Below are 27274 nucleotides of genomic sequence, written 5' to 3'. Positions count from 1 at the left end.
CCCAAAACGTGTCGAGAGGGAAGCTAACCTCCATTGTAGGTCCTCGAAAAAGGCACCCCCACAAACAACAATTTACTCAATCGCATTCCGAAGCCCTTTGTCAAAAACAGAGACGGCTTCCCCGACATAAGAAGGCTGGCACGTTCTAAGCCCAAACAACAGTTTAGCAACCCCCATACACGAACGAAGCAGGAGGAGTTCGCTATGAGGGTCCTTAAGGCTTTTGAGGCATCCCATCAGCTCAACCGCACATTTGGCTCTTTTGAGGGCCAAACCACTAATAAACTGCCCATCTCTACTGACAGCACCACCCAAGAGTTTCACACCATGCACCGGCCTACCAATCTCCCGCGGGAATAAACCCTCATGCGTCTTCACCCCGTTGCATGTAGGCCAAAAAACTTTAGTTTTTTTAATGTTGAGAAGGAGGCCCAAGGAGGGGCCCTCCACTCTAATGATGTCTAAAGTCTTGGCAACCTGAGTAGCATCTCCAATAATGGTCCCATCATCCAGGTACCAGGCGTGAAAAAGAAGCTTACAAAGATCTTTGATTCGGAGAACAAGAGGGTGTAAAACAAAGGCAAAAAGAAGAGGCCTTAAAGGATCCCCTTGCTGAACCCCCGTGGAAGACCAAATATAATGGAAAGTGTTAAAATTGTTACGCTGTAAAGTAAACGTAATAAACGTCAAAGTGAGAAACAAAAAGCCTAATATTACTTAGGGGGGTCGGGGCACCCTCACGGGTACCTCCTCCCGGTTTGGACCCGTGCCATAATGCCGCCGCCATCCACAAGGGTAGGCTTGGTGGGTTGGATCTCCGGGTAGGAGAACCCGTGCATTGTTGATGTTTTTGAGGACAAAGATGACCGTTGCAAGGGTAGACCACGTGCATTGTTGATGATTTGTGAGTTCAAGGGTACTTTCTAGCAAAGGTAGGGTGCCACCAGTGTTTTGTGATGTAAGGATAGTTTGTGGTGAAATTGACATATCGCAATCGGATAGGTCGAGGCAAGGGTAATACCCTTGGCACTTGGGTGCTCCTTCCCCCTTAGCAGTTAGCACATAAACCATTGATTCTAGTTAGTTATTTCTTTTGAATTTTTTCTTTTATATTATCTCTATAAATTAAAATTAACACATATCAGATTGAGGTGATTATAGACCCTATTATGTAATAATTTACTTATTTGCCATCATGTTTTGACTACTAGTATTCAATACTTACTTGAATGTCTACATGGTGGAGACCATATGTTTAGGCTGATCTTATTCAACTTTGGTCAGCTGTTAGTGCACCAAACCATTTAGCTTTTAAGACAACTTTATATCATAATAAACATTTAGGTAGTGTTAATTTCAAACAGAATGGAATGGAATTTTGAGGGAATTAGAATGTTGATTTCACTCCTTATTTTGTTGGTTTCAACAAGAAAATAAATTATAATTGAAAAACAACATAAGGATGGAAATCTACATTCTAATTCTATCCAAATTTGATTCCATTTATTACAAATCAAATTTCAATTTCTAAACGAATTTCCATTCCAATTCCATTACAATCCATGAAACGAACACTACCTTAGTGAACAAAAAGTCGCCTCTTTTGGTTTCATTTAAAACTTTTCAAAAAAGTTATTGAATGATCATATGCTTATAGCCACCCACAATTATTATTGGATCATTGAACTTAAAACTTTTTGATGAAGTCTAAAATATGGTTGTTGATCTCTTGTGGCTTCTCTTGGTTGATAAAGTGAGCAACTCCTTCCATCACCACCACTTCTTCAAGTCCGGGCACCATTTTCTTGAATCCATCACCATGTATGTACTCCTTTGTTCCCGGAGAGGCGTACGTCAGATCTAAGTCCCCCACAATGAATTTCACCGGCACCAATATCTTGGATCCGGTCCATGCTGCAGACAGCTCCCAGTTTCTGCAATTCAAACTACTAATAAACTCCACGATGATGTGTGCCATTAAATCACTGATACATACTTGATCCGAAAGCTAGCGAAGTCATACTTAAACCAATTGTACGTAGACAACTATGCTAAAAGATAGATCAATATTAAAAGGATTGCTAAATGTACCCCTGATGCTAAACATACACCCATATATATTGAGTTAAAGTAGAAACATGAAGTGATTGAGTTAGGGGCTGTTTGTTTAGATCTTAATGGTTCAGGCCTCTTACGGGTTCAACACTTAATGGTTTAGGCTGTTTTTTTCGCGAGCAAATGTCTGGATGGTTCAGACATTTGCTTCTGAATGGTTAAGCATTATATTGAGTCTGAATGGTTAAGACCTCTAATCTGAATTGGTCAGACATTTGCCTCTAAAAGGTTAAACATTATATTGGCTCTTAATGATTTAGACCTCAATCTGCTTCAGCAATTAATGGTCCAGAGCTATTACTGTTTCAGCACTTACCCATTTAGAAGTTGCCAAACAACCCTTTAGTATGAAGAAAGAGTACATTTAGTAAAAATAACGAAGGGTGTGGTACGTTTAGCATAACCCATATTTAAAGTACGAGTACTTACGCATCAAAAGAACGATAATAGTTAAATGGTCCACGGAATCCTGTGGCGCGATATTTAGATGCAAAATAGTCTAGGTCTTGTTCGGTGAACCATGAAGGTAAAGTGTATGGAGGTGGATTAAAAAACTTTGCGTATTCTTTGGGTAGCTTAGGTGCTCTTGGATTTCGATTAAAATAAGAGGCAGCAAGTTGTCGTTTCGTATCAACTTTTGCATACTCTTCTTCCCACCCAACTTCCTGTTAAAATATATATCATGTTAAATTAACATATATCTTCACAAATATTCCAGTTGGATATGAAGAAAACAAGAGAACATCAAATTGTTTATACAAAATATACTATGAATAGGTGTGACAAAAAAAAACTTTTGTTTTTTTTTTAAATGATATTTAGGTGCTGTTTGTTTTTTTGTGAAAAGAGCTTCAGGACCTCTTTTGTCTTCACCAAGCAGACCACGCGCAGACATAAGGGTCTGCAGCTTGTTTGTTTTTTGGAAGACAATTCATTAAAAAACCTCTTCAGCAGCTCTTCCTCGGGCAGATCCTGTCCTACCTCTTCACATACCTCTTCAACCTCTTCCAAACACAAAACTCTCAAAACCCTAGTTCCCTTCTCCATTCCTCAGCCGACCTCCCCTGCTCCTCCACCTCCAGCCGCCGCCACGCCGAGCACCACCGTCTCCAGCCGCCCCCACGCTCCCCTCCACCCCTCCAGCAGTCGTTCCACCTCTCCTGCCGTCGTCCGTCACCGGCAGTTCTGGCTTCAAGTTGCGGCTGCTGCTGTTTGTTCATTACAACATCGCACCCAGTTCCGGCTGCTGCTCCCTCATCCCCTGCTCGACCACTACCACACTAGGTCAGAATTTTATGCGATTTGTTAAATTGATGCGATTTGTTAAATATGTTGGTGCATTGGTACAATGATTATATGTTCTTAGTTATACAAGTGGATGTGGTCATTATAGCTTCATTTTCAACCTCAGTAGTTTTTAACTTTATCATAAATGTTTTGAAAATATGGTATATTTTGATGATATATCTTTTGCAAATTGAAAATTTTAGACTTTGAATTGTGATAAAATATATTTTTCATTTTTTGGTATAGCTTATGCACTAAAATACATCAAATCTTATTCTAAAGAAAAAATGCACTAAATTTCATCAAATCTTATTCTAAAGAAAAAAACAGTCCTGATGTACAAACAACTGAACAAACATGGACCATAAGAAAATAGATATTGGTACATAGATGCTTATTGATGAATTGTTTAATTAAGGATTTTGTTTGGAAATTGGAGTTTGATGCTAGATAAAGAAAGTAGGATTTACATATATATGCATGTGCTGACTTACATGACTCCACGATATGTTTTTAATAAGATGTATAGGTCCTTTTTAAAGTGAGCCCAATCCTTGATCTAAGATGCTTGTTGAGCTTTTTATTTGCTGGAAACAGTATGTTTCTCTTTCTATGCATATAGGGGTCGAGTGGATGATTAAAAGCATACAAAACCCTTTTAAGAAATGCTATGTATGCAGTCGGTTTCGGTCAGCAGTTGCCCGAAGGTTTGTTCTTTTCACTTTGATCATATATGCAGTCAGCATTTATTGGTGATTAATGTTAGTTTATCTATTTGTGTAGTTGGTATTTGATCCACTGGGTGTTCAGATGACATTACAACCACTGAGTTCTGTATGTTCTTCTCCTTTCTATCATTTTAAGAATGTATGAAGGTTTATTTACGTATTTCACATGATGTAATCTTTCAATTTATTTCTTTTTTTATGATTTATATAGGAAGAGCAAAAAGAAGCATTTCTTCCAGTGGATTTGGGTGCTCCGAGCAAACAACCCACGAACTATTTTTGTAAAATGTTGACTGCAAGTGACACTAGCACTCACGGTGGATTTTCGGTTGCTCGCCGCGCAGCTAAGAAAGTGTTTCCTCTACTTGTAAGCTAGAATGCATCCCACTAGGGGGTGTTTGGCATTGTTTTGGGAAAGTGGGTGTTTGATCACTAGTTTTGATGTTTGGTTACAGGGATATTGTGACAATTATTATGTTATTTATGGGTTTGATGATCAGTTTTAAATAGGGTTGTAAACGAGCCGAGCTTAAAGTAGCTTTATGAAAACTTATTCTAGTGATTCACATGTAAAACTCTTTTAAGTTAAATAAAATCAGTTTGTTTATATTTCAGTTTATTTCAGCAGCTTGTAGAAGTTAAAAAAACAAACAGTCTTCTTCTTGCAGACTGCAGAGGTTTGGTCCACCTCTTCAGCTACAGATGTCTGCAGATGTGGTCCGCAGACTGCAGACGTTTTACCTCTGAAAAAACAAACAACACCTTAGATTACAACGTCTTGACTAGCGGTTGATCCAAGATATACTTTTTACAAAGTGTCACTTTTTAAAGGCCCAAACTATCTACACACCAAGTGTGTAGATAGACACCCAAAAAAGGTGTTTTTTGTCCTTATATACACATCCTGCAGTGTCGAACTGTGGCCAAAACGCGGCGTTTTGGTCTGGTTAACCAGACAAAGACTGACGGGTGTCTGACGGGTCTGTTGACTGGACCAAACGCCGAGCTTTGGCCGCGTTTTGGTCCTGTCAACCAGATCGGGTGTCAGTCTTTTGTCTGGTTGACAGGACCAAAACGCGGCCAAAGCTCGGCGTTTTGGTCCGGTCAACAGACCCGTCAGAGACCCGTCAGTCTTTGTCTGGTTAACCGGACCAAAATGCCGCGTTTTGGCCACAGTTCGACACTGCAGGGTGTGCATATAAGGATAAAAAACACCTTTTTTGGTGTGTAAATAGGCAAAATGGTGTGTAGATAGGTACACCCCTTTTTAAAAGGTTTGGGTTATTGGGTCACTCAACCAAGGGGATAAGTAAATAACACATGAAAAACCAGAATCATACACTATACGAAGTACAACTTTTTTTACCCGTGTGTCACCTCATGACATTCATGCAGGGCCAGCTCAACCATTTTGGTGGCTTAAGGCAAAGTAAAATCTTGTGGCCTTTTTCTCAAAAAAATGTATGTAATTGAAAGTTAAACTTGAAGGGCCCAAATGTAATTATTTGAAAGATTGTGTTAAATTTTTAAAACAAGAAAAAAAAATGCTGAAGCAAGGATTCGAACCCGGGTCTCACCAACATCCATACATACAGAAAACCAGTACACTACCAACCATCAATCTATTGATAATTCACACCCTTAATCTTTTATAAATTGAGTGTGGTTTCATCAAATTGTGGAGGCCCTAGAGTTTTGGTGGCCCAAGGCCCAAGCCTTATTTGACTTACCCTTGGGCCGGCCCTGCACTCATGTTTACAAGTTTACAACTTAAATCCGCCTTTGTTAGTAATCTCTTCATATTTTTACGCTTATCACAAATTTAGGGGGCATTCGGTTCACGGAATGATTTGGAATTGGAATTTTTATATGAATGAGAATCTGAAGGAATTGGAATTGGAAATTGTTAGAATTGGAATCTCAATTCCATTTTTGTTGTGTTTGGTTGTCAAATGAATTGGAATCCATCACCCCGGCACCCACAACCACCAGTTCGGGTAGAAACGGTATGGGCCGAAACGGTTGGCGTCAAAACATTACGGGTCGAAACCGTTTGCGTCGAAACGGTACGAGTTGAAACTGTTCGCGTCGAAACGGTACAGGTCGAAACCAGTATGGGTGGAAACGGTACGGGTTGAAACGGTGCGGGCCAAAACGGTCGAAGATTCCAATGAATTAATTCCTTCACATATAAGAAGAATTTTGAATTCCTTTAGTTAAAGGGATTTGAAGGAATTTATGCCTAATTCGAATTCCAATTCCATTGTTAACCAAACAGATGAATGTTAGAATTGGGATTCCAATTCCATCAAATTCTGTGAACCAAACATCTAAAGAGATGGAATTCAAATTCTAATTCTCTTAAATTTCATTGAATTCCTGCGAACCAAACGCTCTCTTAATGTTCGTGGTGTGGTTCTCGCGTGTTTACAATACTTACCCCATGTTTGCATATCGATATTACTTTTCTCATTTTAGACGATATTAATTTAAGGAAAAATTACAAGTTTTGTCCTTTATCTTTATACCACTTTTTAGGCGGTGTCCTTTTTAACGAATGTTGACAGGCGGTGCCCTTTACTAGGTATTTTGTTGCAAGTTTAGTCCTTTACACCCAACCCAGTTAAAAAAAACCCTGTTAATTGTTGGGTGTAAAGGACTAAACTTGAAACAAAATACCTAGGTAAAGGACTAAACTTGCAACAAAATACATAGTAAAGGATACATGTCAACAATTAACAGGGTTTTTTAACTGGGTTGGGTGTAAAGGACTAAACTTGCAACAAAATACCTAGTAAGACCATGTGTAGTGGTAACTTGTTATAATGCCCCCACCATGGGGCATTATCCGACACGTGGCAACCCAGTCAGCATGGGGCGTTATAGCATAAAGTGGTGTAGTGGGGATAATGCCCCTTCCAATTATTAAAAAAAAAAAAAAAAAAGAAAAAGCAACATTAATCCTATTGGCTAGTCAAACTTGTTCCCTGCCACCATTGGAAGTATCCGGCGTTTTCATTATAACGCCAAGGGTCCATTTTTGAATTTTTTTTTATTATAACGCCCCATGTAATGGAGGGGTGGGCGTTTTCGGGCGTTATTTTTGAAATTTTTTAAAAAAAAACGCCCCACTACACATGGTCTAAAGGATACCGTCTGTCAACGTTCGTTATAAAGGACACCGCCTGAAAAGTGGTATAAAGATAAAGGACAAAACTTGTAATTTTTCCTTAATTTAACTAGAGTATATAATATCTTGTAACTTTTCTCATTTTAGATGATATTAATTTAACTAAAGTTTATAATATCTTGTAATGAGGCAAGCAAACATTGATTTATAACTTAAACTTAACGTCTCTATTATTCAATTTTAAACGATATGTGTCGTTGTAGCCTTTTCTTAATAAAAGATTGATAATATATTCATCATGTAGTCGTAAGGTAGTGGTGCAAGAAAAACAAATTATATTTAAAAAAATAGGAAATACTTGTACATAGTTGGTTGGAATATATGCATGTTTCTTGATAAATAATTAAAAAAAAAAACTCATTTTTTTATAGTTCAAGAAAAGCATCACCTGGAACCGGCAAATGTAGAAATCATCGCCAAAAATCTGTCTAAATTGGTCCAGCGGTTTAACCAAAGGGTTCCTTGGAGTAAAGACCACACTCATGTTAACCAAAGCCTTGATCCGATCCGGTCGAAACAAACACATGTACCATGAGATTATGGCACCCCAATCATGACCCACCAAGTAAACCTTGTCCAAACCCAAAGAGTCAAGCAAGCACACCAAGTCTCCAACTATGTGGAACGCGGTGTAGCTAGTGGCGGAAGGTGGCGCTTCTGTGTCACCGAACCCACGAAGGTCTGGTGCGATGGCACGGTAGCCTTTGGAGGCTATAAACAACATCTGGTGACGCCATGTGTACCATAGTTCGGGGAAGCCGTGGACGAAAAGCACGGTGGGGCCTTCTCCGATCTCGGCTACGTGCATATTGATACCGTTTACTTTGATGTTGTTATGTTGTATTTTCTCCATGTTTGTTTTTGTGTATAAGTTACATTGTTGTGTGGGTTTTATATAAGAGGTGAACGTTGGTTTCTAGACTTCCATGGGTAATATGGTCGTCTCTTGACTTTTGGGGGTTTGGTTGGTAATTTGAAAAGCCGATTTGAGCCTTTTATGTTTATTATTATTATTATTATTATATGTTTGTTTAGTCTTGTTGGGTCTAGTGTTAAAACAATTTAATTTGGGTTTGTTATGTTTTGGGCCGGAGGCCAGAACCTCTAGGAACCCATAATGTGTGAACACCGTGATAATCAGATAGGTGGTCAGGAAGTTATCACTTAACCCGAATGAAGAGGGGGGGGGGGGTCGAAAATGTATATACCTAGAAATTTCTATAGAACCGGGGGTCGAAAAAGTATATACCCAAAAATTACTATACGAAAACTACATATATAACACTACTGAGCGAAAAGTTCAGGGGTCGCCCCCCCCCCCCCCCCCCCCAATTCTATACTATGCCCTTGCACTTAACACTGTTTAACAGCTATCAAAGCATCGTGCCGATTCATGTAGTATATAGGGTTGTTTTAAACTCGTAAGAAGTAACCATCTTCTATCAATTTAAATTCAAGTATCGTGTGTTTGTCATTATTTGTTTGATCATGAAACAAGTTAATGCATTGGTGGAGTATGATTATGAGGACTATAATAGTTTAGATTTTTTTTTGGAAAGAGTGGATGTACTCGCTCAGGTTCGAATCCGTCGGTCCGCAGTGCGGTACCTCACGGTCGGTCTGGCCTAAGCCCCGTGCAGGAACCCCACTGGCCCGGGATTGAACCCGTGACCTGTGGGTAAACTTTCACACCTCTTACCAGCTGGTAGTCATTGGCCTATTATAGTTTAGATGATTAAATAAAACAAATCTTGAATTTTGTAAAGCATATCGTTTCAAAATTATCTCCCCTTTTTTCAAAATCTTGAATGGGGAACTAAGACATATAATTTTCGGTGAAATTTACAGCTCCAAGACAACCTGGGCTTATCTAGGGTTTATGGCTAGTAGATTACTTGCCTGACCCATTTGACTAAAATAAAACAAGGCCCAAAACTAAATGGATTAAATTTACTAACATGCATATGTTTGGTATAGTTCAATCAGCAGCTTCTTGAATTCCCAACGTTTTTCATACAAAATGGCCCTCACTTATTGTTGTAGTTATGTCCTTCACCTATTCTTTTATTGGAACGAGATTTGGATCACTAGCCAGTGAGGTAAAACCCATTCAGTTCAAGGATCGAACTAGCGATCTTCACCTATTCGCCTAGTCTCCCATCATCACTAGGTGCCGCAGAAAATAGTGGGGAGGGCAGGAACCAAACCTGGGTCCCTTAGAAAATAGTGGGGAGGGCAAGTCTCTCCCTCACCACTCCACCACCACCTCATTGGCGGTATCTCAACTACTAATCCAACATAAAAAACATGTTTGGTTGCTCAAGCTATTGGAGATCCTGCCTTTTCATTAATCCTTCTTGAATTAATACTCATATAAAATCTAGTACGTGTTAGTTTTTACTTTTTACTTCGGATTCATTATCCTACATGATTTATTATATCCGTATAATAAGATACATATGGTTGACAAATATTTTTTAAGATATTAGAAAAATGGAAAGAAGGATAACAAAAACTGTATTCAATCGCTTATACAACTTGAGGAACACAATATATAACCAAACATAAAAGAAGACTATGATGACATTTTAGTTAGACATGACCACGTATATATAGAATCCTATTTCAAGCACACACAAATACACACATTTTTCAGATTTTGAGTAAGTTAGAGCTTAGAACTTGGTAATGAAGTCGTAGATGTGGTCGTTGATCTCTTGCGGCTTCTCTTGGTTGATGAAGTGACCAACTCCTTCCATCACCACCACTTGTTCTAGTTGTGGCACCGCTTCCTTAAACTCACCGCCATGTATGTATTCTCTTATTCCGGGAAAGTTGTACATCAAATCTATGTCGCCAACTATGAATTTCACAGGCACCATTATCTTGGATCCGATCCATGCTGCACATAGCTCCCAATTTCTACAATCCAAACTACTAATTAAACCTCGTGAATCAAACAACAGAATAAATTAGGGTTGTGCTAAATGTACCCTAGTACCCTACCCTCTTTATTTTTAGTTGTCATAGCCCCTTACAAGTTGTCAAATCACTAATTTTCCTTATTTTTGTACTAAAGACAAAAATATCGCCCTGATTTGATGTTTTCAGATGAAGTACAATGAAGGACCTTAAGGTAGGGTACGTTTAACGTACCCCGTAAAATAATTACATTTTGAGCAGGTTACTTACAGATCGAAACATCGATAATAATTGAATGGTCCTGAAAATCCTGTGGCGCGATATTTGGATGCGAAGTAATCGAGGTCTTCTTCGGTGAACCATGCAGGTAAGGTGTATGGTGGTGGGTTAAAACAATTTGCAAAGTCTTTTGGCATCTTTGGTGGAGTTGGGATTCGTTTGAAATAAAATGTGGCTAGTAGCTTTTTGGTATCTACTTTTGCAAACTCTTCTTCCCACCCAATTTCCTGTAAACACCATTTGAACAAATTAACTAATCACAAACAATGGTAAGTTCACAATATTATATCAACTAATTAATATATACGAGTTGACGCTACCCGCGCTTTGTCGCGTGATTCTGAAAAATTAACATAAAATAGGTTTTAAAACTTTATAAGTTTTTGCATAATATAGACTAATAAGGTTTGTAACAAGTGTATGAGCCAACTAGTTCAAGCGAAATCGAGTCAATTTTAAACCAGTTACAAACCACGTATATATCAAATGAATATTCATAAGGGTATACCGTGTGGTGCGGTAAACACCATCGGTAAGGTGATTACCGATCGGTAACACCACCGCCGATGGTGTTTACCGATTGGCGAAGTTCATTGAGCGGTAAAGGTTTACCGATGCGGGGTGAAGTTGTTTGTGAGAGATGAAGTTGTCAGCTTTTGATTTATATGTTTTTTTTTTTAATAATAGTTTACCTAATCCAAGTGTCTAACCACAGCCAACGTTTTTGAGCAATATGTAAACAAAATAGGTAAAATGACGTGACACTATTTGATTGGGTGATTTAAAAGTTTACCTAATCCAAGTGTCTAACCACTCCCTACACCCTAACGTATCTAACCTTTTTGACACGTTAAAAATCAAAACGACAAGTTAATTCGGAATGTTTGTTTTCTTTTGTTACTTTGTTGGTCCAAGATTTAAAGTTCTTATAACGTATCTAACCTTTTTGACAAGTTAAAAATCAAGCGACAAGTTAATTTGGAATGTTTGTTTTCTTTTGTTACTTTGTTGGTCCAAGAGTTAAAGTTCTTATTTGAGATGATGGGTGTAAAGAAAATGTATAAATGAACAAATAACATGTGCTTTATTTGAGATTTAATTTGGGCGTAAGGAAAATGTGTGATGAACAAATAACATGTGCTTGGATGATTAAAGTATGATTGATAAACATCTATCTATCCTTCTAGAACACGTAGAAAGAACAAATCATTCATTTTTGCAATATTTATATGTTTAATGATAATGGTATGAATGTAATATAAATTGGTTCTCACTGTCTCATCTGAAATCAAAAGAATACATGTATAACAAAATCGTTTGATTGTTATGTATATAATTTAGATATGTGTAAGCATTGTCGTAAAACAAGGTCACGACTCTCGAAGGTCGAGCTCTAGTACTTCCTGAGTAATCGCTATAAGGTAGGCTGCTGAAGCGACTTTCTTCTTTAACTCCGTCTAATTACTCAGAATCAACTGAACGTGGTCAATCTCGATCAGAATTGGATCTAGTAGGTTAACTCAGACCGAGTTTGACTTAAAAAGATAAAACATAATTCATATGTCTCAATAAAAATTTTCGAACTACTTTGTTATTTGAACATGTATTTTTTTATTTATATTGATATATACGTATTTTGTAATAATTATTAGTAAACTTAAGATATTTGACATATACAGTGGCGGACCCAGGTTTTTTTTCCAATATGGTCCATTTTTTTTTTGGTGTTCAAGATTTTTATAACAAAACGTTAAAATTTTCGGGTCGATCCTCGTTCGGGTCAGGTTAGAGCGAGGTTTGAGATAGATTTAAAAAAAAGAGGAAAAAAAAACAAGTTATATAAGGATTGAACCTATGAGCTTATGTTGGTGAAGATGGAGGTTTACCACTATACCATTTTTCCTTTTCTTTATATTGTGTCCACGTAATTGTATTTATGAGGTGTTTATAAAATTTAATATACCGGGTCTACTAATTTTTTAAAAAACTTTGGGGTCCGGGGACCCCGACCCGCTCTATGTGGGTCCGCCCCTGACATATATACAATTTTTTCAAAAACTAATTTCTTTATAATTTAACATGTCCGAGTACTCCTCGACTACTCTCCTCCTAGACCGAGTACTCTGAACTCCCAAATCGTCCGATTAAGGGGCGCCTAAAGCTGTACATACTGTAACTGAATAATCGAACTAACGGGTTGATTTTGTTCTAGGTGTTATCTAGGTATAGAGTGTTTTAAATTAATTAATCTCTCTGATGAAACAATGGTTAACCGGGCAGGGTTAACTCACTGATCTCGTCAAGAAGGGTTAATCCCTTCCTCCCGAGGATCGTTGACCGGATCACCGGTGGGTTGATCTCCTGCACAAGGAAACAAACCGTGACTCGTAACAAGGAGGATGGGGTGGGGGTGCTCCTTGTTACCACTATCCGGCGTAAGAATCAGTAATCTGCTTGGGAATCAAAGTATGATAGTAGTAGTTGTAGTGAGAGAGTTGTGAAGAGATACCCCAAACCTGGTTTGGGGTTGGTATTTATAGCCGAGGAGTGAAGGAGGAGGATGAGGGACAGACTGACGATGTGCTGCACCTTTGCAGGTGTGTCAGGCTTATCGGGTGTGGAGGTTACGCCACGTCAGTCTGTTACTTACGTAGCCCTGACAGATGACTGTCATTGGCGCTACTTGCACTGGTGTGTCAGTCCCACTTGTTGGGCGTATAGGATGCGGTGCGAGCCGCATCGCTGCCTGCGGTAACATCTGATGTTATCGCATCTCTTGCTTGTGATCAAGAAATACGCGAGATGCGGTGCTAGCCGCATCGTCGCCTGTGGTGACTGTTGCTGTTATCCAGCTTCCTTGTATTGATAGAGTGTTCACTGGACGCGGCGCGAGGCCGCATCGCTGTGAATACTTCCGTTTTCATACACCAGATGTGATGCTATGCCGCATCACTCTACCGTTCTAATATTCCAGGTAAGTCCTCCATCACTGGACAGATTGGATTCACCCACTGTGTCGATGCGTTCCCGCATGGACATAAGTAGGTTGTTGACTAATGGGGGTTTTGATAAGGGTAATGGTCACTCGCGGTCGATGCTGACGCAAGATCTGGGACCATACCCCTTCACTCTCCTATATACATATCAAAAGTACATGCCTACATGGTGTGTCTCGTGCGTTTTAACAACCTTTACCCTTTACACGTTAGCATTTCCATAGTTGGCATTTAAAAATAGTGACTTTTCCCTATCTATTAAAAAGATAAAAAATTATATTCCAGCTGATATATATAATAGTCATTTATTTCTAAAAGAGTGTGAAGCTTAAATTCGACAAGTATGATTTACATGTTTCTACTTTTACGTTTGATATATAATGAAAGTAAATTGTTAACATTAGAGTTTGAAGTTTATTAAAATAAAATTAACAAGCTATGAACACATAACTTAATTTCTATGCAGTAGCTTTGTTGTTGAAGTAGCCTAATGTTCTATATTCAATTAGTTTGGTGACATATTGATGACATAATGGTGATGATTTTTTTTCATTGAATGTTTAAAAAGAATAATAAAAGAAAGTTTACAATTTAATGGAAAATAGATGTGATAATATACATGCATGAAGAATAAGCTGCAAAAACCTAGAATGACTTTAGACTGGGCTTATACTTTGCTCGATAGATTGAAGCTTTGTAATTCGAAAGCTCGATCTTGGTTTAGAAAGGTTCAAGCAGTGGCAGTGGTTGACCCGGAAATTATTTTCTGAGGGTGCGAACAAAGGGTTCAATCAAATTTTCAAGGGGTGCAGTCGGGATTTTTACCTCGAAAATACGCTAAAAATTCTTTCAAGGGGGGCGCCCGCCCACCCAAGCCAAAGCTTGGGTCCGCCCTTAGGTTCAAGATCAACTAAAGCTCGATTTAAAACGAAAAAAAATATATATGTATAATTTATATTTGATAATCATATTTCTTATAGATTATACAATGGTTATATAAACAACCAGCCTCATTTCAATTGAATACAACACCAAAATCATAAATAGTTAGTTGGATAATTCTAATAAATTTAACTTGCGAAAAGAGAGAACAAATATGTACTACTAATTTCATTTTTTAAATTTTAGTAAATGAAAATTAAATCAAACGTATATAATGGTAAAATACTAAATAATTTATCTCTTCAATTAGCTAGTTTATTTCTAAATTCATTAATTATTCTTTTTTTAATTGATTAGTTCAAAACACTTCATTTAACATATATCGAAATTTATCAAATACACATATCAAAATTTATCCTACATATATTCTACACATATTAAAATTTATCTTATATTTATCCTATACTTCATCCTACACATTTCAAATCTTATCATTCGTCATTAGGTTTGTTTTGAAAAAAAAAATATATATTTTAAAAATAAGTTATCAGGTTAATTTAATTAGCTAACTTAGGAATACAATATATTTTATGTAAAATTACCCCAAATACGCTTACAATAACATTTCAAAAGCTCAAATCCAAGGACCTCTAGCTGAGCTGGAGTAGCTCCATAAAACTTGACTCGTATACGTTCTTACACATAAGCGTGCGCGCGCACACACACACACATGTATATATGTGTATATATATATTATATAGTAGGGATTTTAAGAGAAGTTCACCCTAGTTGAGAAATTTGAGAAGTATTCTGAACCACACATTTTACCTAGGATTTTCATAATATACATATATGTGTAGTTTAATGTATATATTACGAAAAGCTTAGGGAAAATATGTTGCCTAGAATACTTCTCAAGTTTCTTAATTAGCCTAGTGTTTCTCACATGATCCTAACCTATATGTATGTATAAAAGCGGCCAATTGTTGCATCTTAATGTTATCAAAGGTTGATCATAAACACACATACAACTCTAGATAATTAAATACTAACCTTGTTGCAATACTCATATTAGTATAAATATAAGGTAAAGAGAATCATTATATCATTATAATATTTATTAATGAGAATAACTTAATAATAACCTGAAATCTGCAAACGTAAAAATCGTCACCATAAATCTGTCGCATCAGCTCCACTGGTTTGACCGAAGGATGCCTAGATTTATAGACCACACTCATGTTAACCAAAGCCTTGATCCGCTCCGGTCTAAACATACACAAGTGCCATGCTATTATGGCACCCCAATCATGACCCACCAAATAAACTTTGTCCAACCCCAACGAGTCAAGCAAGCAAACAAGGTCTCCGACTATGTGGAACGCGGTGTAGCTGGTGGCGGAAGGTGGCGCTTCTGTGTCACCGAACCCACGAAGGTCAGGTGCGATGGCACGGTAGCCTTTGGAGGCTATAAACAGCATCTGGTGACGCCATGTGTACCATAGTTCGGGGAAGCCGTGGACGAAAAGCACCGCGGGGCCTTCCCCGATCTCGGCTACGTGCATATTGATGCCATTTACTTTGATGTTGTTATGTTGTATTTTCTCCATGTTTGTTTTGGTGTTGTTTGGAGTTTATAAGGTGAACATTGGGTTTTTGTTTGTGGGATGGAAAAGGGTGTGGGGTGAAGGGATTTGAAAGGTGATGCTGAGGAAGTGCAATGTTAAGAAAAATGGTGAAATGACACAAGCATGTTCTAATGTATAAATAAGATATACAAAAACCAAATTTTGCAATAATCAATTTAATCACTTTTTAGATGTATATTAGAGTACGACTGAATGGCTTGGGTTGGGGACTTTGCATGACACATGGCACTTGTAGAGTTGTGGGCTCCACCACTCCACACCCAAAAAGTGGGGTGTGGAAAGGGGTGGGTTAGCGGCGTGAGGGTGCCACATGGATAGATTTTTATTTTTTTTATATTAATCATAGAATTTAAATAAAGTAATTAAAAAAAAAACTACAACAAAAATAGCTTTAATGATCGTAATCACTGTGATAATAATATTTCCTCTTTGTTGTCGGATGAGGATGACAAAACAAATCTGTCGTACGAATCGCTTGAACTTGAAGAAGCAATTGGAGGTTGGTAGTGGTTTTTGAATTTTTTGATAGTAAAAATGGTAAGTATTGTTTGATATATAGATTATAAATAAAAGATAGTTTATTTAAAATAGCCAAACCCAACGCTGGCACAGAGTAAGTTAGCGAGCGTTAACTGGCTTTCCCTGCCCAACCAACACCCCCACTCCCCATAGTCTTATAAAAAGGTAAATGTGGTAAGGTTATAAGATTTAGTGAATGTTTGTGAGAAATTAGGATTTAGAACCCAAGATTAAGAACCCCGGTCGGTTTTACTTTCCTCCTCAAAATGACAAATGACCGGAACATTGTGACAATTTTCAACTTTTTTTTTATAGTGGAACTAGATGACCCGAAGACTTTGATTTGTTTACCTTTGGCCTTTGGTGATTATGACGAATCGCTCCCCACCTAATTCAATAAATTTTAAACATAAATTTGGTTTTGGTGGGCATGGGGATCAAAACATTAAATAACGATTTTAAACATAAATTAGGTTTTGGTGGGCATGGGGATCAAAACTTTCATCACCTTTGGTGATTATGACTAATCGCTCCCCACTTAATTAAAGAACAATTTTATTCATTGGTCTATCTTCTTTTGGTACTCTCTGATCTTCTATTTTTAGAGATTCACTTCTTTTTCTTTTTTGTTCTTTTTTTGACTTTTTTCTATATAGTTGAAGGTTGTCATAACTTTTTGTTATTTAAGTTAAGTAGATTATTACATGTTTTTTTTCTTAATTAGCTATTGATAATTTTATTGTGATTCAAACCAGTGTACGTATCCTGAGAGACCAAAACTTATAAATTTGGGCCAAAATCTAATTTATATCCCTAAGGCATAGGTTCATAACATCACCAAGCCCAATACCCTCTTTGGCTAATACCACTTCTTTTAAGTCCCATACTACTTTTTAAATTCTAAGTTTCTAAGCTACTACTTTAAAATTTATTTGGGTGATATATTTATGATCTTGGTCGTTTGACATAATAGTTTTGTTAATTTTGTAAGAATGACGAATTGATGGATGTAAAAGTATGCGTACCGGTACCAGTATTAGACTTAATTTGTGAATCGAAATACTCGTTTCGTTGCCATTTGTTGAGGACGATGAAAGTGATACGTACAATATGTATAAATGTATATAAATATGAACATTAAATAATAAACAACAAACAATGATGTATGTGTGTGTGTTTGTGATCGGTTAAAAATGAAAATTTTCCTTAAAAATTGTAAAAATGAAATTAATACATACTATTAGAGAATAAAATATTATTATTAGAGAATACAATATTATAATGTGAATATATTGTAATTAATTGTAGATATCAATCATCTCCATAATTGTAGGAGAGATTGCTTCTGTTTCTTTTATATATACGTATGCTATAGTCCCTCAATCATTGAGGCTTGATTCTTACCATTACCATTGTCTACATGGTATCAGAGCTATTTTCTTAAAAATTCCATCTCCCTTCTTTCTTCTTGTTTCTTTCTGGGATCTCTTATGGCTTCTTCTGCTTCACCCCAAGAACCCTCCTTGAATACCATACTCCATATGATCACAATTAAACTTTCCTCCACTAATTTTCTGCTATGGAAAGCTCATATGCTTCCCATCTTCACCCTCACCAAACTCATGGGCCACATCGACGGCACCGTGACTAAACCTTCTCCGACTGTCGCCGATGGCGATAAAACAAAACCCAATCCAGACGCATCCCGCTGGGATGAAAATGAACAGACAACTATAATTATTCTTCACTCTTCGCTCACTGAAGAATCCGCGGCCGAGGTGCTCGGTATTACTGGTGCGCATCAGATCTGGGCTGCCCTGGAAACAGCCTATAGTAACTCCTCTATTGAGCGCATCCATTCATTACGCGACACTCTTCGTCAACTTGTCAAAGGTTCCTCCTCGGTCACTGAATTCGGAAGGCGTTTCAAGACTATATGTGATCAACTTGCCGCCGTCGGTCAACCGGTGGCCGATAGCGATAAGGTTCATTGGTTTCTATATGGTTTGGGTCCCTCATTTGAAACTTTTTCGACCGCGATTCGGGCCTCAAAACCTGCCCCTAATTTTCGTGATCTCCTTTCACAAGCAGAGAGTCACGAGATATTTTTACAATCTCTCCATGGAACCGTCTCTTCACCGGCTGCTTTTCATGCTCAACATAGCCGCTCACCATCTTCTAACAGTCGTGGCAAGTCCTCTGTTTATAATGGTTCTCGAAATGGACAACATGGTGGTCGCAGCCGTCATCAATCTCGTAGACCACCCCACTGTCAATTATGTCGAACAAGTGGCCACTATGCATCATCATGTCCTCGCCTGTACACTTTTGCTCGTCAGGCTCCTAACCCGGATGAAGCATTAGCAAAGGCGTTCCATGCTCAATGTCATGTTACTGATAATTCCCCGGATTGGAATGCGGACACCGGGGCCACCGATCACATGCAACCAGGTTTTGAGGGGCTCGATCATGCGGCTCCTTACCAAGGTAAATCACACGTCATTTTTGGCAATGGTAAAACCTTACCAGTTACACACACAGGCAACTCCACTATTTCAAATAATATTATCTTACGTGATATCCTTGTTATCCCCAATCTCACAAAAAGGTTATTATCTGTGAGCAAGCTAACTATGGACCACCCGGTTGATGTTATTTTTTCTCAACCGTTTTTTCATATTCAGGATCGGAAAACAAAAAGGGTACTCGCTAAAGGAGTTTGTGAAAATGGTCTTTATGTCTTGAAGGATTCTCCTCAAGCTTTGGTCGCTACTACCGGTGTCTCAACACGGGCCTCTTATGAGTTATGGCATGCTCGTCTAGGCCATGTGTCGTTTGATAGTATTTCTCTTTTAAATAAGTTGGGTGTCTTGTCTGTTACTTCAGTTTTACCCAAACCTAATGTTTGCACTCCTTGTCAACTTTCAAAGAGTCGTCGTTTATCATTTGAACCAAATTTAAAACGAGCATCTAATCCTTTAGATTTGATACATTGTGATTTGTGGGGACCGGCACCCGTTTGTTCCAAAGATGGCTATAGATATTATGTTTCCTTTGTTGATGATTATTCCAGGTTTACGTGGCTTTACCCTCTCAAAACTAAAACAGGTTTTTATGCGGTTTTACCAGTTTTTATCAATCTTGTTCAAACACAATGCTCACGAAAAATAAAGATTTTCCAAAGTGACGGGGGTACGGAATTTGTGAATCAAACGGTTCGAAAAATATTTGAAGACAATGGCACCTTTCATCGTTTGTCGTGCCCACACACTCCTCAACAAAACGGGCGTTCCGAAAGAAAACATCGTCATATTGTTGAGACCGGTCTTGCTATGTTATTTAATGCTCATATTCCGGCCTCCTATTGGGTGGATGCTTTTACTTCGGCGACTTTTATTATTAATCGCTTGCCTACACCCTTGTTGGAAAACAAGTCACCTTTTGAATTAATATTCTCTCAACAACCACAATACGCGAATCTGCGTACCTACGGTTGTCAAGTTTTTCCGTACTTACGAGACTACTCAAAACACAAGCTTGAACCACGGAGTATTTCATGTGTCTTCATTGGTTATAGCACACAACACAAAGGGTATCGATGTCTTGATCCGACCACTTCCCGCATATATATTACAAGGCATGCTCGGTTTAATGAAACTTATTTTCCCTTCAGTGGGTTAAACGGCTCCAATGATTTCACAAAATTGGAACTAACAACCTTTTTAGATGAACCTACTAATTATCAACCTACACCCCAAAATCCACACTACCATCCAAAGACATCAGCCAACATATATACCACAACAGTAGCCCATTCCACACCTACTTTACCCTGTTCCTTGTGCCCAAATAAAGCCCATAATCATCCATCTACCACTCCATCTACTACTAGCCCAACATCTCAGCCAAATACGCAGTCGCTACCCAACAACCTTTCCACCAGTTCACCTAACTACAATGATCCAACTACTCAGCCCAGCCCAAACCCGCTAACTACAAATATCCAAGCCATCAACAACCAAACCACCTACGACCCATCCAGCCCACCTACTGCCACATCGCCTAACCAACCCACATCCCCTATCCAGCCCACATCACCTACTCAGCCTACTGTTACTACCTCGCAACCATCAGCACCCATCCAACCCGAGAACCAAACAATGTCTCAAACCACATCTCATCCTACAACCTCTTCCACCCATCCCATGATGACTCGAGCTAAATCTGGCATCTTTAAACCCAAGCATCAAGCCAATTTAGCCTCTCTCTCATCACATCCGTTGCATGTTGCTCTCACTGCAAGTACCGAACCCCGAGGGTATAAATCGGCGGCCAAAAATCCGAAATGGATTGCCGCCATGCATGAAGAAATAGATGCTTTGAAGTATAATAACACATGGACCTTGGTACCTCGCCCCTCCGATACAAATGTCGTCGGTTCTAAATGGGTTTATCGCATCAAATATCATTCGGACGGGTCCATTGAGCGCTACAAAGCTCGTTTAGTAGCTCAAGGATATACTCAAATTCCCGGACTTGACTATTCTCACACTTTTAGTCCGGTAGTTAAAGCCTCCACAGTTCGCATCGTTTTGTCTCTTGCCGTCTTAAATGATTGGAAGCTACACCAGTTGGATGTCAAAAATGCCTTCTTAAATGGCAACTTGACTGAAACAGTATTCATGGAACAACCGCCGGGTTTCATTCATCCACAGTATCCTAATCACGTATGTCGGTTAACCAAAGCTCTATATGGGTTAAAACAGGCTCCTCGTGCTTGGTTTCAACGTTTAAGCACGTTTCTTACTTCATATGGTTTTACCTGTAGCCGTGCGGATACCTCGCTCTTTGTTTTCTCTCGTGAGTCATGCATCATGTACTTACTCGTCTATGTGGATGATTTAATTCTCACAGGTAATGATGAGACGGCCATTGCCACCTTTATCTCTTGCCTAAACCATGAGTTTGCTATAAAAGACCTTGGTGATCTCAATTATTTTTTAGGTCTTGAAGTTGCCTACTCTGACAATGGGCTATTTCTTCATCAGTCCAAGTATGCAACTGACATTCTACGACGAGCTGATCTTCTTGATTCTAAACCGGTTGCTACTCCCTTGGCTCCTCATGAATCCTTCATTTCACAAGGAGATCCGTATCATGATCCTACTCTTTATCGATCCCTTGTTGGCGCTCTTCAATACCTGACCATCACAAGACCAGATTTATCTTATGCTGTAAATCAGGTTTGCCAATTTCTCCATGCTCCAACTGTCGATCACTTTCAATCGGTGAAACGGATTCTCAGATATGTTAAAGGTACATTGTCTTTTGGCCTCACATTCAGTCGTCATCATAAACCCTCGTTGGTTGGTTTTTCTGATGCGGACTGGGCCCGATGCCTTGAAACTCGTCGTTCCACATATGGCTACTCTATCTTCCTTGGAGGTAACCTTGTCTCTTGGAGTGCTAAGAAACAACCAACTGTCTCTCGATCTAGTTGTGAATCGGAATATCGGGCAATGGCTAACACAGCTGCTGAAATAGTATGGATTACTCATCTCCTAGAAGAATTAAGAGCATTACCGCCTAATCGACCAACTCTTTTATGTGATAATAAAAGTGCCTTGTTTATGACACAGAATCCGGTTTCCCACAAACGGGCAAAACACATAGATCTGGATTATCACTTCATTCGCGAACTTGTTACATCTGGCAAATTGTACACCAAGTTCGTTCCAACCAATCTTCAGGTGGCAGATATTTTTACAAAAAGTCTTCCGCGTGCTCCGTTTGAAACCTTTCGTGCTATGCTCCGTCTTGGACCGCCACCGTTCCGATTGAAGGGGGGTATTAGAGAATAAAATATTATTATTAGAGAATACAATATTATAATGTGAATATATTGTAATTAATTGTAGATATCAATCATCTCCATAATTGTAGGAGAGATTGCTTCTGTTTCTTTTATATATACGTATGCTATAGTCCCTCAATCATTGAGGCTTGATTCTTACCATTACCATTGTCTATACATACTGTTTTAAATTTGAGTAAATTACTCTTTTTTTCTAAATGGTTTGCTAAAAATAACAATTTCAGTCCAATATATCAAATCTTGCTAAACAGGTACCAAAAACTTCATTTATGTTTCAGTTAAACCCACCATCACAAACTTCATCCAATATAAAGGTTAGTTCTATCAGTGTGCCTTTCATATGAGGGTCAGTATTGTCCTTTCATTTGAATACTGCATCCTCAACTCTTAAACATGACATGCCAATAAACTCCTACCTCTAACATCAGCAAGTTTTGTGATCAACCTCAACTACGCACCGACCTTTATCAGGCCCACTCAACTATGATTTAATGCTCCCACTCCATATGATTGTGCAATTTGAGGCTTCTTTTTATGGCTTTAATGATTTTAGTAGCTTTGAAAGTTGTTTTCTACATACCATGGTGATTTCGTGTGTGTTCCTTCTTATACCATATTGGCATATTCATTATCATCTAGTATCTCATTCACAACTACAACACTATCTATTGTTTTGCATGTGTGTTAACGGAAAATTTCAATGACCTTAAACTCCTTAATATACTTCAACAAACCCAAGATATCATTTTCATTTCTTAAAGCTTTAAAACATAATCAAGACCTTGATTAGGTACCTTGTAATGGTAATAAATAACTTCATCTTATGGATAACCTAAGGTTTGTATCATATCATCTACTTCATTACGTGAAAACTCGAACGTGTCAATCATATCTTTGAAACTAACATGACCATTGACGTATATTCTGCCTAGGGCTTTGTAAACCAGCCCCGATGGTTAAACATCACATAGAAAAATCCCGGGTGACCCACTAAAAAAATCAACAAAAAATATGGTGTTATACGTTAACACCATGTGAAAAATACATAAATAAATAAGTTTGACGACAAAACGCTCATACCTTGGCCAAAATTTTAAGATGTCATGCTTTTTGGCCAAAATCTTCTTTTTATTATATATAGTGGGTGGGTTCAATAGGGAACCATGCATTTAATATGTTAAATATATCATAAAAAATTCAATTTAACATGTAAAAAATAGTTTTTTTTTTTTTTTTAAATCAGAGTTTTTTGCATATAATTGCATGTAGAAGCTTTTTTGATAAAAAAATTCATAAACTAAAATAAGATTAGAAACAATTAAAAAATGTAACTGTTACAGTTACATATTGGCTTTTGTAGTTTTAAGTTTTATTATTATTTTTTAATATTTACTCGGCATTTTTTACATCTTTTGTCTCAAAACGTTAGAAATTATGTATATTACATGCCTTAATTTAAAAAAATAAATGTTGTATAATATAGGGGTTTCAGAGTTTTCTTAATTCTGATGGGTTTTCAAATTATCCTTACCCTATGTATATGTGAAGTGGGTTTCAAATTATCCTTCCTATAACATGTGTAGAGTGATTAGAAAAGGAAAATGTATCATTATGAATAAGGTGTTGGTTACCTCTTTTGTTAACCACTTCCTCATGTTGAATTAATTAAATAAGTAATCCTTTTGTTTTTTCTATATTCTCATCATCAAAAAGTTCTTTTTCGTTAGACCCATTTGCGAGTGAATTATTTATTTTATTATTATTTGTGAGTATAATATATTAAGCATTCTTGTTTTTCTTTTTGAATTATCTAGATTGAATTTGAAGAATAGGACACGAAATTTCAATCTAAAAATGATCTTTATCATGATTTATAGAGAAATCAGGGTCATTACTATTAGGGAATATGTCACAGAATAGTAATGAAGTTTTAGGAGTGTTCTAGGTAGGTCACTAATAAAATTTATTGTTCCGGTGTTCTAATGCTAGATATTTTACCTGAATAGCAGGTTATAGTCTTACATGACATTTATTTATGGTTAGTTGTTTATCTTCTTTTATGACTATAATTTAAATGCTTTTGGTGTAGGAGTAATTAGTACTTTCTTTCATTAAAAATTTACTAACATCTAACTATTTTTCATGATTTTATAAAAATTTTGATAACTTTTTAGAGATTTTGAAAAAAAAAATCACATTTTTAATTTTTTTCGCATTTTTTTTAACTTTTCTACGATTTTTTAAAACTATTTCGCATTTTTTTCTAACCCATTTGGCATTTATGTGCCATGTCAACAAATTTTTTAAATAAAAAACCAAATAAATGTCATGTAGGATGGATGACCTTTTATTTAGGTAAAATATCTAGGATTGAAACATCAAATGAAACTTGAATGACCTAATTGGAACTAAAAAAATTATGAGTGACCTAATTAGAACACTCTAAAAACTTGGTTACTATTATACAAAGTTAACCCTTACTATTACGAAGTATATACTATGTTCTGATATGTATTGTATGATTGTGGAGATGTTGAATCCGTAATTTATGTAATGTTAATCGAAAGTGATATGCATGTGATTTGTCTTTTAGTTTCGTGGATCATGTTAGGTAACTTAAATTAGCAGTTTGAACTTTGAAGTTTTGTGGATCATATGGTGCTTGTATTGAAGCTTGAATTGGGTTTATAGGGCATCAGGGTACTCCTATTTCGACACGGTTTATTTTTTTAGAAATCCTAGTGTGTAAGAGATCATTAACAATGTTCTCTTATCAACCAATAAATGATGCAGTTGGAATAAATTTTTGTTTAATAAAAATTGGGGTCGGTAACAGTGTAACTTGAACAGATTTGTAGTTTTTAGAGGTAAGAAACCCGAAGACACATGTAATTTGTGATTTGGGTAGCGTTTGGGCCGATCCATATTTGCAAGAACCAGTTGGCTATTACTATTATTTCATCCACATCATCGGGATCTGCAGCTGGGAGGTGGTCTCCCACGTTTGGACTCTGACGTGAGAATCAGTCGTTTGATCTCTAAGAGTTAAGCATAAAAGATAGAGAATAGTTTTAGAGAGAGAGAGAGAGAGTAGTGAGAACATACCACTCCAGCTGGGAGAAGACAGGCAAAAAGGTCTACCTTGGGAAGCTCTCGCCAGCTCATACCTTCTATACGTGGTAAGGCTTATCTCTTGGTGATGTTGCTTGTGCGGATGACCTTACCTCATAAGGAAATGTCAGATTGTGTGTCTCTATGCAATTTTATTCACTTTTGGGAAAAGTCACATCATTTTGAATTTGCAGATTTAAGGCCCTATGTGTGTAAAGTAACATGAGCATCCAGCTTCTAGCTTCCAGCTTTTAGCTTATAGCTTATAGCTTCCAGTCGCTGGTGTGACTTTGTTCAACTTATTGTTTCAGTTTTGCTGAGTGGGAGATTCCAGGCACCCATGTCATCAGGTAGCGTTTGAGCCGATCCTTATTTGCAGGAACCCGTTGGCTATTACTATCGTTTCATCCACATAACATATTTGTAGTTTATTATAAGGATTTACAAATTTGTTAAAGAAGGTAAGAACCCGTGTACACACATAAAATGTGCTTTTATATAAAAAGTAAGAGAAGAGAATTAGCAACTTGTTATTGTCATAATTGTGGTCTAAGTGGCACATAATCTATGTGAATATGTTATTAGGCACCGATTAGCACATTGAATTTTTAATCATTACCTCCAGCAATAACGTAGGCAAAGAGTATGGTCCAAACATGAGTACATTGACTTGAGTTTTAGCTTTATGGGCTAATTAGTATTCTAGTTTATGTAAGAACTAGTAAAATGTCCCTATTCTCGTTTATGTAAGCAGTAAGAACTAGTAAAATGTCCATGCGCGTTGAGAATTCGGTCGGTATAAGTTCCTTTCATTACGGTATGGATACGGTACTGGCATTCGGTATAGCAACCGAAAGAGAAATATAAGCACATCGTAATGGTATATTCGAAATTTTATCCAACGTTATATTATATTATTAAAAAAACAAAAGGGGCAAACGCCACCGCTATATATGAAAAACTAAAAGCTAAACTGTGATGTAGTTTTGATAACATGTATATTTGTTTGTTTGATCACTGGTATATTATTACTCTTCACAACTTGGTTTTGAATAAAACTTATATCAATGCATAGATAAAAATAAGCATATCGTAACTGGATACTTGGAAATTTATAAAACATAATATCTTAAAAGTTATATATGAAAAACAAAATATGTCCATGGATAATTATATTAACAAAAATTAATAAAAGATATAAGAGAAGTAATTTTGCATATGAGAGAAGTAATTTGAGCATGAAAAATAGTAAAAAGTTGTATAGTACATATGTATCTGAGGAGAAAGTTTCAAATTAATACCGGGATAAATTAAAGTTTGTGTTTTTTTTTAAATGATTATAGATTGATTATATACAACTTTATAACATTTTATACTCGTAAATATTTAGACACTACAAAAATAAGATAACTAAAAAACACAATTTATTTAACAGGGCCCAAATTTTCAAAGGGTCCGAAAAGTCTTTATAAGCTTTTATATATTTCTTAAATTATATATTTAGTATATTCATCTGTTTATAACAGAAAAAAATATTGGTGATGTAGTGGAAAAAACCATCTCAAAATAATATAAAGGTACAAAGTTCAAGTCCTGGCTTCACCACTAATGTTTATTTTTTTAATGCATTTCCCCTTAACCACAATTTTGAGCCCAATTCTTTTTGTCGCCCGAGGCCTAAATTTTTTCGAAAATTTTCGGGTACGGCTCTGTTATTTAAT

The 27274-nt window shown here is 37.1% G+C and overlaps 2 protein-coding genes across 4 annotated transcripts; one reads left to right on the top strand and one right to left on the bottom strand.

Moving 5' to 3' along the window:
* Positions 1–1502: 1502 nt before the first annotated feature.
* Positions 1503–16127, bottom strand: LOC110941524. Its single transcript, XM_022183168.2, has 6 exons — positions 15545–16127; positions 10513–10748; positions 9999–10242; positions 7709–8236; positions 2545–2780; positions 1503–1934 (listed from the first exon to the last, which is right to left on the bottom strand). The coding sequence occupies exons 1-6, from the start codon at positions 16007–16009 to the stop codon at positions 1688–1690; spliced, it is 1956 nt and encodes a 651-aa protein (XP_022038860.1). The 5' UTR covers positions 16010–16127; the 3' UTR covers positions 1503–1687.
* LOC110942398 (auxin response factor 8) lies at positions 2979–4749 on the top strand. 3 transcript variants are annotated; one of them, XM_022184176.2, is made up of 4 exons: positions 2979–3399; positions 4025–4109; positions 4186–4236; positions 4342–4749. In XM_022184176.2, the coding sequence occupies exons 2-4, from the start codon at positions 4068–4070 to the stop codon at positions 4504–4506; spliced, it is 258 nt and encodes an 85-aa protein (XP_022039868.1). In that variant the 5' UTR covers positions 2979–3399; positions 4025–4067; the 3' UTR covers positions 4507–4749. The 3 variants fall into 3 exon arrangements, with proteins under 3 accessions (XP_022039868.1, XP_022039859.1, XP_022039851.1); XM_022184167.2 differs by having other exon boundaries at positions 3924–4109; XM_022184159.2 differs by having other exon boundaries at positions 2984–3399; positions 4000–4109.
* Positions 16128–27274: the final 11147 nt, after the last annotated feature.

Source organism: Helianthus annuus, chromosome 1, assembly GCF_002127325.2.
Source record: "Helianthus annuus cultivar XRQ/B chromosome 1, HanXRQr2.0-SUNRISE, whole genome shotgun sequence".
In the NCBI taxonomy this organism is placed as follows: Eukaryota; Viridiplantae; Streptophyta; class Magnoliopsida; order Asterales; family Asteraceae; genus Helianthus; species Helianthus annuus.
Note: the sequence above shows the minus strand (reverse complement) of the source record. Positions and strands in the feature narration are given on the sequence as shown.

Coding starts and splice junctions, on each gene's coding strand:
- LOC110942398 (XM_022184176.2), top strand. CDS start 4,068: ATGCTATGTATGCAGTCGGTTTCGGTCAGCAGTTGCCCGAAG. Junction 4,110..4,185: donor CGGTCAGCAGTTGCCCGAAG/GTTTGTTCTTTT, acceptor CTATTTGTGTAG/TTGGTATTTGATCCACTGGG. Junction 4,237..4,341: donor CATTACAACCACTGAGTTCT/GTATGTTCTTCT, acceptor TGATTTATATAG/GAAGAGCAAAAAGAAGCATT.
- LOC110941524 (XM_022183168.2), bottom strand. CDS start 16,009: ATGGAGAAAATACAACATAACAACATCAAAGTAAATGGCATCAATATG. Junction 10,243..10,512: donor TATTATCGATGTTTCGATCT/GTAAGTAACCTG, acceptor TTTGGATTGTAG/AAATTGGGAGCTATGTGCAG. Junction 1,935..2,544: donor TATTATCGTTCTTTTGATGC/GTAAGTACTCGT, acceptor TTTGAATTGCAG/AAACTGGGAGCTGTCTGCAG.